This window comes from Cariama cristata, unplaced genomic scaffold, assembly GCF_000690535.1.
Source record: "Cariama cristata isolate BGI_N322 unplaced genomic scaffold, ASM69053v1 scaffold35631, whole genome shotgun sequence".
In the NCBI taxonomy this organism is placed as follows: Eukaryota; Metazoa; Chordata; class Aves; order Cariamiformes; family Cariamidae; genus Cariama; species Cariama cristata.
The window spans coordinates 15,119-29,133 of NW_009599330.1; the positions used below are offsets into that span (position 1 = coordinate 15,119).

The 14,015-nt window shown below is 42.8% G+C and overlaps 1 protein-coding gene across 1 annotated transcript in view; it reads right to left on the minus strand.

Annotated features, from left to right (window-relative positions):
- Positions 1-8,227: 8,227 nt before the first annotated feature.
- NDUFA12 (NADH dehydrogenase (ubiquinone) 1 alpha subcomplex, 12) overlaps positions 8,228-14,015 on the minus strand; it is a gene marked incomplete at its 5' end in the record, with an annotated part of 10,843 nt that continues 5,055 nt past the window's right edge. The window contains one exon of the mRNA XM_009709642.1: positions 8,228-8,497. Coding sequence (XP_009707944.1) covers positions 8,317-8,497 — 181 coding nt within the window. The remainder of the gene's footprint in view (positions 8,498-14,015) is intronic.

Consider the following 14,015-nt stretch of genomic DNA (forward strand, 5'->3'; position numbering starts at 1 on the left):
CTGGGGGTGAAGGCTGTTATTAGCACAGAGTCAATAGATGCTCTAACGATTCTTTGGATCCAAGTGCGCGGCCGGCACCTTGCCAGGAGGACAGATTTGTGGGGGGCTGAAGAGTAAACAGAGCCAGGTAGCCACCTCCCAACGATGTGTGCGCAGCAGGGGAGCCGCTGATGCGGATTTGTGCGAGCACAGCAGGGACAGTGCACGCAGATCCAAGTCCAACGGGTAATACAGTCACCAGACAAAGCTGGATGTTACATTTGGGATTAATCTCTGCACCTCAGTTTTGTTTGTTGCAGATGTAAATAACAGGACAGCAGAGCATCCAGCCACGGTGCTGAGCAGAGACCAATGCCGATGTCTCCTGAGCAGCCCCTTCCCGGCGCACACACGGCTGCCCAGAGCCAGCTCCGGGTCCCCAGCCCTGCGCTGCCAGGTACCTACCTCCCGCAAGTTTTGCGACCCACTTCGACGAGTGTGAAAAAGCAGCAATGCTTAATTTAATTCTTCACTCAGCTCTGATAACTGGTTACAGCAAGTAATAGTTGGGTCCTGAATTACTTTTTGCACTCTCAAGCCCTGTACTTTCAAATGTGGCACAAGACACATCGCTATTTACTGCACAATTTGAAGTGATTCTGCCAGGACACACTGGCTTCTGTTGCTGATTTTCAAAACCTAAACATTAACGGCCAAATCAAGCTTTGAAAGTCCAAAGAGTAACATATGTCTAATGAATTTTTTTGAGGGAAAAAAAAAATCCATCAGAAGTTATTTGAAGTCCATCAGAAATCATTTGAAGTTGATAAAACATAAATTCACATTTCCTGTTAGTATTTACAGCACTGCAGGACAGAGAGCCCCAAACTGAAAAAACTTATTTATAACATAAAGGGAATGCAAATTAAATAGTAGGAGTTAAAAGCAAGCCAGGCAGAATTTAATCTGACAGCAACAAAATAATTTAAAAAAAATTTTTTAAAGTATGAACACCTTCAGACTGAGCCCTTTCAGACAGGGTAAGATTGTGTCCTGACCTGCAGCCCATGGCTTTTCTCTCAACCCTGTGTCTGAGTCTGTGTCAGCTCCATATGATCCTCCCATGGGCTTTAATTCTCACAGCTGATACTGAGTTAGTGAAAAAAGCTTTTTCTAAGGCAGAAGAAATAAAGCCAGATATTCCTTTCACTCTTCCTTTTTGAAATGAGTAAAAAGTTTGAATTTTTACACTTTAATGTAAGAAATCCAAATCTTACTTTACTCTGCAATTTGATTCCTTGCTCATTAAATATATGAATGTGAGTTGATTACTCAAAGTATATGCTCCCTCTCTGTAATCTGTAACAGGCTCATTTTAGTCGCAGGTTTTTTCCCCCCCTTCATTTTAATAGTTATTCACAGAAAATTGCAAATTCTTGGAGAGACCTGTTCTCCGACTGCCAGGTGCCAGGCAGAACTCTTGGTGTCACCTGCACCTCCTCCCGTCCGTGAAACAGAAGATAACGCAACTCCCTCGTCCGCTTCTTGTTTCTATTTTCAGACTTGCTCTTCTGCTTAGATTCACGTTATTAACGGGCTCTCTGGGGCACAGACATCCAGAAATTAAGCTCCGATATACCCAGAGGGCCAAGACTGCTGCCAGGAGTCAGCACCTGCTGTAGACCCACAGTGCCGAGGCTCTGTTTGAGATTCGGAGGTGATCTCTCCTGCCCGAGGCGGAGAGGTCTCTGTCTCAGGGTGACTTTGTGCTGAGCGGCCTAAGCCACCCTTAGGTTGGGTCCCAGAGAGATGTGAAGGTCAAACTGGAGATGTTCAAGGTCAAATTGAGATGTGCCAAATAGCAGAAACATCTCACTTGTGCCAACAACGGTCTTGCTGCTGCGTCGCGGGCAAGCAAGGTGTACCTGAGGTTCATGCTGTAAAAGCCTTGCACTTAGCTTTTTTTTTTCCTTTGGAAAGTAAAGCAGCTCCGTGAACTCCCCAACAGCCAGGGTAAATAAATAATTTTCTTTAACACAGCTGCCTGAAATTAAAACATGCTATGGTTTTCTTGCTTCCTCTGGCAAGAGGCCATTGTTTCACTACAAGACACGAGGGAAGCGCCACATGGACAGATATTGCTGAATTTGGTTTTGCCTCATTGAATTCTTATGGATGGTTACCCTCAAAAAACAAACTATTAATAGGCCTGGGTCTGAACGCTTGACCACATGAGACTTCATCTGTTACATTCAGGCTGTGTTTTGATGGATTGCTATTCCATCAACTAAAAATCCTTTGGGCTGTGAAGGATATAAAACAGTCCTATAACCACTTGCCCTAAAACTAATATTTAAAACATATATCACAGGGAAAAATTGAGTCGTCCATTAGAGGGGTGGACAAGGAATTACATGATAGGCAAAGAGAAAGAAATAGGTACAATATTCTAGCTATATAAATCAATGTAAACCAGAAGACTCTTGAGCTGCAATTTGCTTAAGTGATGCTAACAGTAATACAGCTGATTTAAATAGATTTTGTAACTGCTGTTGTCATTACAGAGATTACACTAAGCTATTAATGTAGGTTTTGGTGGGTAATTTACATAAAGAAAAAGATAGGCTCCTAGCATTTCCGTTTGCTGTATATACTTCTTAATGGGAATAGATTCCAAAACAATTTTGATTTGAGAAGCAATTTGTGAAGCTGTCCTGTAATCGCTGCTGCTGCTCTAAATGCCCACCTAAAATTAGCCAGTAACTCTTATTTTTGGTCTTATGCATGCAGCAAAAATTTTTGGTTGCAACATCAAGATCAATCTCTTCTGCCTTATCAGGTCTGTAGTGCAGGATAAACTGATCTAAATGAAGTGATTCATGATTTTAATTAAAAAGCAAGAAACTTTGATTTCAATATCAGCTTTTAACTTGTTTTATATATCTCCATAATCCGACAAAAGTTTAGCATTGTTTGTTGGAAACCTTGTAATAAAAATTAAATAATACAGTTAACTAAATATAGTCTTTATGCTAAATTTGGTATTTCTTTTTCCTACTAAAAGTGTATCTATGCACATTTCTGTATACACATATTGCTTAGCGCACATCTATTCGTGGTCTAATTTCTTTTTTACTGTTGATATTTAATAGGAGAAAAATCATGAAACAAAACTTCTAAGTAAAATGCACAAAGGAAATTATAAATCTAAGTCTTAAAGTGCTTTTTCAAGAAACCATCTTATAGGTGATTATAACATATACAAATTTTGAAAACACTGCTTCCCCCCCAAATCCTGCTTCGATTCTGCCCTTTGCATTTATCACATGTGAACAAAGCTAAAAGCACCTGCAAAATTCATCACTCTGAGAAATGACGTTACATGGTTTTAAGTGTCTCAAAAAAGTAAGTAAAGGAAAGGGCCAGACCTGGTTTTTGCTCTTCAGCAAAGGGAAGTCTCTGGGGCCTCCAAGATCCTCTGCAGGCTGAGCGTGGTCATGCTCCTGCTGGCAGCTGGGGATGGCAGGTACAGCAAAGCGCTCCCCTTCTTGGGCTCCACACTGAAACTTGGCTGGAAGCAAGAGCCACCATTAGCTCAAGTGCATGGGCCCTGCTCTGCTTGGGAACAGGAGGGTGGTGGTCACAGCTCAGCAGGTCTCCGAGAAGAAATCCCTGCTGGGTACTTCCCAGCTGACCTGCGTTGCTCCGATCTTTTCTGCTGAGATAGGCTTCCCCCAGCGTAACACAGAACTGACATGGGATTTGTGTGAGGAACCTGAAGTGCCATTTAAAGGCTGCCCCTTCCCCCCCCAAAGCACCCACTTTTGTACACCCCTCATGAACACTGCACAAAGGGAGACCCTCTAGACTTGCAGTTGTTTTAAGCCCTTAGCAAAGCAAGGATCTGGTGCCTCTCTCCCCCTCAGCTGCCAGCAGAATAGTAAGCCCCACCAAATTAGTAACTCAAAGGTTTTACTCTGAATGCATCACAGCTGTGGAAAATACACAGCCCAGCTTTCTGGGCTGATGGCTTCCAGCTGCATCCAAAACAATCATCCCTGTAATGCCCACTTAAGACTGCTTCCCAGCACCACCTTAGCAGGAAACATCCTAAAAGTTGGGGTTTGAGCTTATAGGGTATAGAAATGTGAGGTGGTGAGTACCTGAATGTTCTCAGTGTGCCCGCAGGGAGCTGGGTGGGCACAGTGTGCAGGAGTCAGTAGTACCGCACAGGCTGGGCAGGAACGGACAAGGCCTCCTTCCCTCTCCTTCCAGCTTTCTTAAATGGTCTAGGGTGTCCTCGCCTGTCAAAGATGTCTCCTCTTGCTGTAGCTAGAAATGGTTATGAAATGTTAACTCTTGGCTGCAAGCTCTTCAGTGCGATGCTGGTGCTGCCTCTCCCCTTCATCTATCTCATCTGGTCAAGTAATGTTTTGCCAAACAGAGCTACAGCAGATTCATTACCTGCTTTCAACACGACAGCCAGTATCAAGTCTCGAGAGCATTGAACAGTGGTGTTCGTACTCACTTACAGCATGGGTCCTCTCTCTGCAAGACAACCCCTCCACCTGCTCGAGACCTGCACAGCCAGGGCAGTTTTGGGGTCTTCAGATCAAAATCTGGAGGCTTAGTGAGCGGCGTGCTGCCAATGGATCCTGCTGATAGAGCCTGCTCTTCTTATTTTAACACTGTGTTGTGCTGAGCTGGGCTGCTGGACTACCAGAGTCTTGATCAACTCTCTGCTGGCAAAGTCACCCGCGGTGATCGGGGATGGGCAGCGTGTCCTGCTCTGCCACGCTGGCCGGCTCGGCAGCGGTGTTGGTGGTGGCACACGGGACACGCTGCAGAGCTGTGTTGCATGCCCCAGTATTGACCTGTTGTTACTGGGATCTTCACATGGGAAGATGGGTTTCCTGAAGCTCCCTTCTCCATCATTCTCCATTCTAACGTCTCATGGCCAGCTTCGGCTGCACTGGGCAGAGAGAGGCAGCCCTGGGGCAGTAGGGAGGGAGGATGCGGTGCCCCGGTGAGGGAAGGGCTCCAGGCCAACGCACGGGGCTGAGCCGAGCGTGATGGCAGCACAGCAATCGCCCAGAGGCAGCTACAGCAAAGGGCTGCCCTGGACCGTAGGGATGTGGAAAGTTACTGGTAAAGACACAATTTTAAAATAAAAGTGAGTTTCAGCACTCCTTTGCTCCTGGAAGAGGTATTTGTCTTCTTAATGAGGCGGCTCCCATGTCAGAAAGTTGCCTCTTTTAAAATTCACATTTAATGCAAGGGGAATTATTGCTGTCAGTGCTTCAGTTGCACTTGGTTGAAGGCACCATCTGCTGCGACACTCGGCCAGCTTGGCATTTCAAATGTCATTTAGACTGGAAAGCAACTGAACCTGAATACTGAGGCAGATGTCATCAGCAAAGGTGAACTTCCATAAGTGAATGAGTTTGCTGATAAAAAGACTGAATCGCAGAAGCATTTACAGAGAGCCCTGTGGAAGATCACTGATTTTTCTGCATATGCCTTATTTCTTGTACATGCCTTATGCAATCTACCCTGGAGAAGCAATGTTACAAGAGATGTCAGTGAAATTCTGCATTTAAAATCCAGCATTTGTGGTTCCTGTTGATTAAAGCAGGATCAGCATGTTTCTGTCCTCTCCAGAAACGGGATTGATATTTTCCAAACCCAGCTACTGAGTCCTAGGCTTGCTTCAGCCCAGCAGGGCAAGAGGACGAGCTCATTTTCCTGCCTTTCTGTGGAGTATTCCTGCACACAAAGCTGTTCAAAACCATTTGCTCCCTCAATGTTTCTGTTCTGGCTGACAACAAAAGGACGAAGCAGCTCTGAGGCGTCTTTCTTCAGCACCGGAGATGTAGGAAGAGTTACTGCATCCCTGCCTGTCCCCTGAATACTGAGGCTCATTCCCAACTGTACCTCCTGACGTGTTTAGGGCACAACCCAAAAAATCCACAGGACAAAGAAGAAAGAGGAATGAAATAGGTAGAAAACACATTAAAAAGAAGTAGAGGCTAAAACTAGTAGAGTTAATGGCTCTATCCAACTCTGTGCCCATAGGGCATGTATAGATGAGTGTTAGTAATGAAGCTCTTCAGCAGCGCTGGGGCAAACTTTGTTCTTAAGGTTAAATAATCTATCAAGACGAAAATGTTGAAAGAGTCCTTTCCATGCATGCTGCTCAATATGGCTCAAACCGCTTTTCAGCTGCGCTCCGTGCTTTTGTTGACTTGAAGTAAATTAAACATTATCCTTTTTTAATTAGATAGGTTAGGAAATCTCAGTAAGTGCTACTTCCTACTAATTTAGAGACTAGAACTAGTTTAAAGCAATTAAAGCTAAAAAACCCACCTTTAAATAACAAATTAATTCAGAATTTGATTTAATAAGGAAGCAACTGGGGGTTAAGTGACCCAGTCAGGTGGGGACGAGAAAGAAAAGGCAGCAGCAGAGAGCCAGCAGTGCAGCCACTGGGCTGGCGATTAGGGAGCAAAGTAGGTTTTTTTCTTCTTGACAAGCAATTGCAAGCATATAATATATTCAAAACCCTTCTTAGTTGTCTTTAACAATGATTTGTGTAAGTCAGTGTACTGGGTGTAATGGTAAAGGTGCTGGCAGCAGGGCTGCAAGGGCCCCTGTGAGGAGAGGCCGGGGCCGCTACCGGATACAGCCGGGTCCAGCCGCCGCCCCGCTGAGCCCCTCAGCCAAGATGGCGGCACCCCTGGGAAGGAGTGTTTAAGAAAGGACAAGAACATCGCACAGGCAGAGGAGGAGGGGAAACGAAGCGTGCAGCAGCCATGTGAACACCAAGGTGGGAGGAGGAGGAGGGTGAGGAGGTGCTGCAGGTGCCAGAGCAGAGATTCCTGGCAGCTCCAGGAGGAGCCCACACCAGAGCAGGGAGGTATTTCCCGACAGGAACCGCAGCCTGTGGAGAGCCCAAGCTGGAGCAGGTTCATACCAAAGGACTGCAGCCCACAGAGAGGACCCACGCTGGAGCGGGGGGAATGCACGAGGAAGGAGCAGCAGAGAAGAGCTGTTATGAACTGACCACAACCTCCGTTCCCCAGCGTGGTGCAGAGGGGAGTAGAGGACTCAGGAATGAAGGTGTGAAGCTGAGCCTGGGAAGAAGAGGGGGGGCAGGAAAGGTGGTGGTTTACTTTTTTTTTTTTTGCCTGTTTCTCACTATGCAAATCTATTTTAATTGGCAATAAATTAAAGTCAAGTCTCTTTTGTTCATGATGGTAACTGGCAAGCAGTCTCCCCGTCTTTATCTCAACCCATGAGCGTTCTGTGTCCTCCCCCATCCAGCTGAGGTGGTGGAGTGAGTGAGGGGCTGGGTGGGCACCCCACCACCGCGAGCTATCTACAGACTTGGTCATTCGAGACAGGAAGCCTTGTGGAGAAGGCTGCTCTGCTAAAAAATATTATCAGGCTGGAATAAGAATCAACCAACTGTAAGATACAGAAAAAAGCTACAGGCCCAACCAACTCTCTTTCAAATGTGAACTTGCAAACTTCCCATTTTTGAGAAGGTTCTGGTACATTTTACTTCTCCACCTCCCAAAAAAGTGTGCATTCTCAAACTTCCAAAGATCTTTAAAGTCTTGTCACAATAGAGCAAACAGCCCATCCCAAATCCTCGTCAGAACATCTTCTAATGAATTTCAACAACACAGAAGCAACTAAAAAGGTTTTTGTGACAGGGGGGCCCTCTGCTTATGGCTGAGTTCCCTTAGGGGGTGAGATGTCATTTGATTACTGTAGCCTTACAAGTTTTATATGATGTATCATACCACACTAATACAGCAATGCATGCATACTCATGCACAAAGAATTTATGAATAAAAACTATAATCCTTCATTGGCCTTATTATTCTAACTTTTCTTATAAATATTTAAAGAGATGGCTTCCTAATATAATACATGAATAGTACATTATTTGCCATGCAGAGACTATAAAGTAAGATAATGTTAAAGATGAGAATCCTGTATTTCAAATTTATATTTGTATTCTCTTGAATGGTACACATGTGAGAAGTCACTGTCACAGGGATGGTTATCATGCTACAAAGAGTTCAAGAGCTGCTTATGTGAAGACAAGAGCCACTGACAATATGACAAAAAGCCCAATATCTTGGTGAGATTAAGACTTGTCATATATTCTGCCCTCTACCTCTTCCCAATGTTTTCTCACTTGTTTTCCCCGCAATTCAATAAACTAAATTACAGGTGTTATAGGAGGCTTTTATTTTGAACAAAACCAGTGAAAATACAATTTACACTGAAAGCCAAAACTGAGGCAAGTCACGTTTTTTGTTGTTGTTATTTACTAGTTGTTGTAGGTGGGATCCACTCTTGTATCTTCTTGCGAGTAGTAGAGTAAGGTACGTACTGTTGGGAAGTGCCACTCAGATTGAATTTATGGTTCTCCCAGATAAATTTGCGAGCAACTGGTGGATGAGTAGTTGGAGGGTCATCTGTCATTGAGTGAAGCCAGCGATGCCTGAAGAGGAAAAAGACATATTGTTATTAAGGAACATTGAATGATCTGTAACAAGCCTTCCTCCTCGCTCCCAGGGGTTCTCCTCTGAAGAGACACTACATATTTATTTTGAGGGGGGGCAGAGGGAATAATTTTAATCCAGTATGACTTTGAATGGGACTACGGGATACTGATTAAAATAATTACACAAACATAACTGATAAATAACAGTTCTGCTTCCAAACAACAGAAAGCACACCTGAGTTTGAATTTCCTGTTCCTTTGTACGCTTACTATGTGGGCAGAGAATATTTCGTTGTTTTGTTTGTATGGTCTTAACCAGCCAGCCAGGTCAAGGCAGGCACTACAAATGACAAAACCACAAGGTTTTGTTTTGTTATCTGGGTTTTTCTGTTGAATTTTGTGTTTTGTTTCGTTTTTTAACTACCAGAAGACTACTCTGTACAATTTCAATACCATCTCCAAAGCATTCATGAGGCTACCGCTTGGGATGTGCAGTAATGATGCAGGTTCACCTAAAACAATTACGTAAATGTTTACTGACTGCACAATAAAATGATTAATACCAATCAGTAATGGGGTAATTACCAAGTGATTAGCCTTTACCTATGAACTAAATGTCAGTCCTCCCCTGTGCAAACAATGTTAATGATCAAGCAAAGTATTTTCCATAATAATTTACTAAACACTACAGCAGCGATCAACTGTATTGATTTCATCCCATTCCTATTTCAGTGCCCAAAGCAACTTTCAAACCTGAATAACACTTTCATTATCTGCTAGTTTACATGTACTTCATGCTGCATGTACAGTTATGACAGAATTGAGGTTATGACTTCTTTTGCAAGCTTATGTATTTTTTACTGAGGTAGAACTAAAGAGGCTTCTGCTAATCAGCTTTTGCCAAAGACCGGACCTAAAAAAAGCAGCCTTCTATTCCAGTTATTAGAAAGACTCAAAATTGCATCTTCAGCCTTTAGCAACAAATCCAGCACACTTCATTGATACAGCAAAACAAAACCACAATAAAAGAAGTGAGAAATAGACTGACAAGTATATTCTAAATCTGAAGAGCTCTACAGAAGGTTGATTATCTTTTCAGTCAAATAGCTTCTAGGCATTTATTTCAGAAAAACTCACAACTTTAGATGTAACTTTAGTACAAAAAAAATCTCACTCAAAAAAAAAAAAAGTCAGCCACATGTTCACTTCTGTAAGTAAAAACCAAACAAAAACCCCACCCAAAAGCCACATGTTGCAGAACTAAGGACTCCCAGGAAACTGGCTTGAATACAAAACCAATGGAACTATAAGATCCTTTAAAATGAAGAAGAAAAAGCTTGTTTAGAGGTAAAGAATGGCCTCCTATGGGAAAAATCATCCACTTAGGAGTTTAAAAGTTACACAGACGTTCAGATTAAGTGACCCAATGCAACATGAATGGGAAGGGGATCCCTCTCTTCCTTCCCCCACTCTCCTTTGTAAATCTGGTATCATATACTTCAAATGCTTCCCACTGCTTCTATCAAAGATGATGATTTTGGGTAATGGTTTATGTCTGGAAGAAGGTGGCCCCATGGCACTACCAACCATAATGTGGTCTGAGGATACAGGCTCAGGCTTTGCTCGATTTTAAACCTGGTATTACCAGCTTCTGAAATGCCCTGGCCACATTACAAAAAGCTCTGACCTTAGCTGAACTCCCTCTCCCAATTCATGCCCTTTAGAAGAGTTCTGAGATATCACGTGTTGTACGACAGCGAGCATCAAAGTTGGCGGAAACGCTGTAAAACAGCTAACTTGACAGAGGTGAGATCATATGCTCGTACCCAACAAGCCAGTTCTCCATTGCTAACCCAAAGAAACACGCGGTTTGTGGCATGGGAGGAGAAAAGAACAGTCCATGTATCCACATACATTCTGCCAATACTGACTTAAGTATGCGTTTCAAAATGCTCTGCAGTATCACTCCAGAGGAACCTCAGCTTTTCAAAACCGCTTACCCTAACATATAGAGGCAACTTAAACTCACACACCCTCACCTAGTGACGCTTCTGGTAACAGTGGATAAGGATCCTGCAGACAAAACCCTATTTATGGACCTGTCACCATGCCTCACCGTCCTCACGCTCCCCCGAGAGTCCTGCACACCGACAAGGACAAACAAAAAACTGTCCTCTCAGACAGAAACACATTTACAAAGGCCCTGAAAGGCAGGCTGGAGCAGGTGAAGCGCAAGAACTGTATTAAAGCTCAGTTAAAATCACCTAGATTTCAAGCTTGCATGACAACTGGCACCTCTGTCATTGCAAGTGTACTTACGTCGTACACTTGCTCCTTGAAATGTCAGAAAAATCATCACAATTATTGACTTACTCATTTAACAGGATAGTTTTATTCTGTCATTTAAACTACGTTTTGCAGCTTTTCTAAGACTAAATTCAAGAAGTCTTTTAAAATACAGTATTTTGGAGTAATTAATGTATTTGCTTTCAGGATTTTCTATAACATCACTGTGAAATTGGGCTCAAATTTAAATAGATCAGCAAAACCAATCCTTAAATCCTATTTTCTGACTGAGCAATGTTTTTTGTACTTGCCACCTACAAGACATGTCAGTACAGTCACAGGTACTGAAACACCTGAAGAGATTTCAAACGCTTGTTTAGAACTCCACCCGCTATTAAGTATGCTTATATTTAAGACTTTCAGGGCTTAAGCCTCGTCACAACAGATTCCCCTTAGAAAGCCAACATGTGACTTACAAAAGCATTTCAGTTTGCAGAAAGTCTGTTCTCCCAAACAAAAGCTCCCACTCTCCCACTTAAGCAAAAATATGTAAAACCTGCAAACTTTACTTTGAGAAGACTTTCCCCTTGACAACCTCCCTCAAAGAGCCCTTTGAAGACCTGATGTCTCATAGGCTCTACTCCCAGATGCTCAAGAAAAGCTTTTCATGCACTAGATTGAACAGCATCAATAAAGACATTTGATGTCTTGCAGATGGCCAGATTTCTATATAAATTCTGCCTCTAAATCCATGCATGGAAAAACAGGATTCAAAAGCAATTAGTGACTTAAAACCTACAAAGCAGCGGACAACTTGGAGCAAAGAAAACCAGGAGGATAGCAGAAGCTCTGAAGAGGCTGAAGCAGCTTCCTGAATCACAGAGCAGAGTCATTACCAAACAGATTGAGGCTAGCAAAGCCTCTGGATTTTTCCTTGAGTAAAGAGATGGAAGACACCTCAAGAGTATCTTCACATACTCTCAAGGCTAAGTAGAATTTTCTCCCAAGTCTTAGACAAATATTTAAAAGCAAGGAGATTTCAAACTGAAGCTACAAGGGACTGGAGCCAATTATATGATGTACAAGCTGTCAAACAAGAACCAGTGCTACACAAACTCCATAGCTACTACCATATGTGCATCTGCAAGGTTCAGGCACCGTCTACCCAAGTTCAGAATGTTTACCAACTTGCTAGCATCCACTTTTTTCAACAAGTTAACTACGGTGCAATACGAAAACAGAGAAGCAAAGATGTGTGTTATGGTCAAAAAGCTAAGAATGGGAAGAGAAGGAAAAAGGGACAAAAAACATGTTTCTGTTTGTTTACACATGGGAGATAACTTTGATTTCTCATGTAAGCTACTATAAGGTACTATTGTACAGTAATGAGACAACATCCCATTTACCTGAAAACACTCACTAGCATTTAATCTAGTTATAACACCCACAAATTTATTGTGAAGCTACTGAAAGGATGGAAATTTTACCTCTCCTTCCTTTTCTGTTCAATCTTTTTGTTTTGTTTTCCTTGGAGGCAGACTCGAAAAGCAGCGGTTTTACAGGAGGATAGCACATTTCTTTACATTTCTTAGTAAGCTGGCACTTCAAGTACGAGATGTTACTTTCCTCCCTCCTCCAGCTGTCAGATCAACTAACAAAGAGGATGAAGACTATTTAACTGAAGTTAAATTTGAAGTACTCATTTTATGAAGTCAGCACTCCTGAAGCTCCTTCCAAAGATGTCAGATTTGCACCATAAGGAAATAAACATCAAAGTACAGGACAGACGTTACACATACATAGGACAGTGCTGGCAAAATGAAGTGTTCCTGCAAAAAGAGAAAACTGTTCTCTAATTACAGTTCTTCTTTTCCCACAGGACATAACATATTGAAAGAGTAAATTATTTTTAACTAGTTTGTATACATAAACCAGTTGTCAATTTGGTTTTGCAAAGTATTTGGCCAAACCACAAACTAAATTACATTAAACCAGATAAATGGTAAACGAGAAGTGTGGAGACAGCCACCAAAGGCTTTGGATGTGACACAAGAGAAGCACACCTAGCATCTAGGATGTCAGGTCTTGACTCCCATGGACTTTATACACTCTCCAAAGGAAGCTTTACTCCGCAGCATAACCCTGTTGAAAGTGGAAAACTGGGTTCCAAGTTGCACCCCCCCAGTGGGCTCAAGCTGAGCCTCCCAGAATCCTCCAAATTAAAATTCAAGCTCTTCTAAACTTCAGCCACAGGAATATTCTGATCACTGAATAGCAAATAGGAGCCCGTGGCAGGAATAAGCAGACACATAGGGAACTTTTATATAAGATGTGAACACAGCCTGAAAATCAAGACAGATATAGGAATTTTTTTGGGGAAAAAATGCTATTTCTCTCCTCTGATCCCAAACAGATTAAGGACATTGAGATACTCAGTCCTCTCCTCTTGTTTCAGTGGAAATAACCAACAAATCCTTAGATGTGAGGATCAAAGAATCCAGAAATACAAGTCTGGAAGGGCTTCAGACACTCCACATATGCTTCAGGCCCAAGCAAGTATCAGTTACAGCCATCCACATCACTCCCAGCAGATATCTCCTTAAGTTGTTATGGAGTTGCTCTAATACTGGCTTGCTCATCTTCCCAAACCAAGTTATGCCAGTGAAGATGAGTAGAATTTTTTAGTGGTAAGGATAGTAATGTCCAATCTGTACCACTCCTGTAATTTAAAGTTACTACTTCTTATTCTACCCATCTATCTGTGGAAGACAGCCTATGCCTTTCCCTTCCGCAAGAGATTAAATGTGTCAGGATTACATCCACAGTCATTTCCTTTCCTTTTTAAGCAACCCCAATTCTTTCCAACTGTCCTCACAGGTCTGATTGTTCTTGTTGCTCTTCCCTAGGCTTCTTCCACTGGTCTATGTGTGTGGTGGTTTGTTTGTGTTTGTGTTTTGTTTTGTTTTTTTGAGAGCACAGTACTCAGAGTCAAATGCTATACTCTATTTAAGTCTTCCTGGTAATAAGCAGAAAGGAAGAGTTACTTTGTCTGAGTGCAGGCAGTAATTCTTTCTACTTCTCAGGACAGCACACTTTTCTCAGCACTATGAACATCACAGAATCTTAGAATGGTTGGGACCTTAAAGCCCACCCAGTTCCAACCCCCTGCCATGGGCAGGGACACCTCCCACCAGACCAGGTTGCTCACAGCCCCATCCACCCTGGCCTT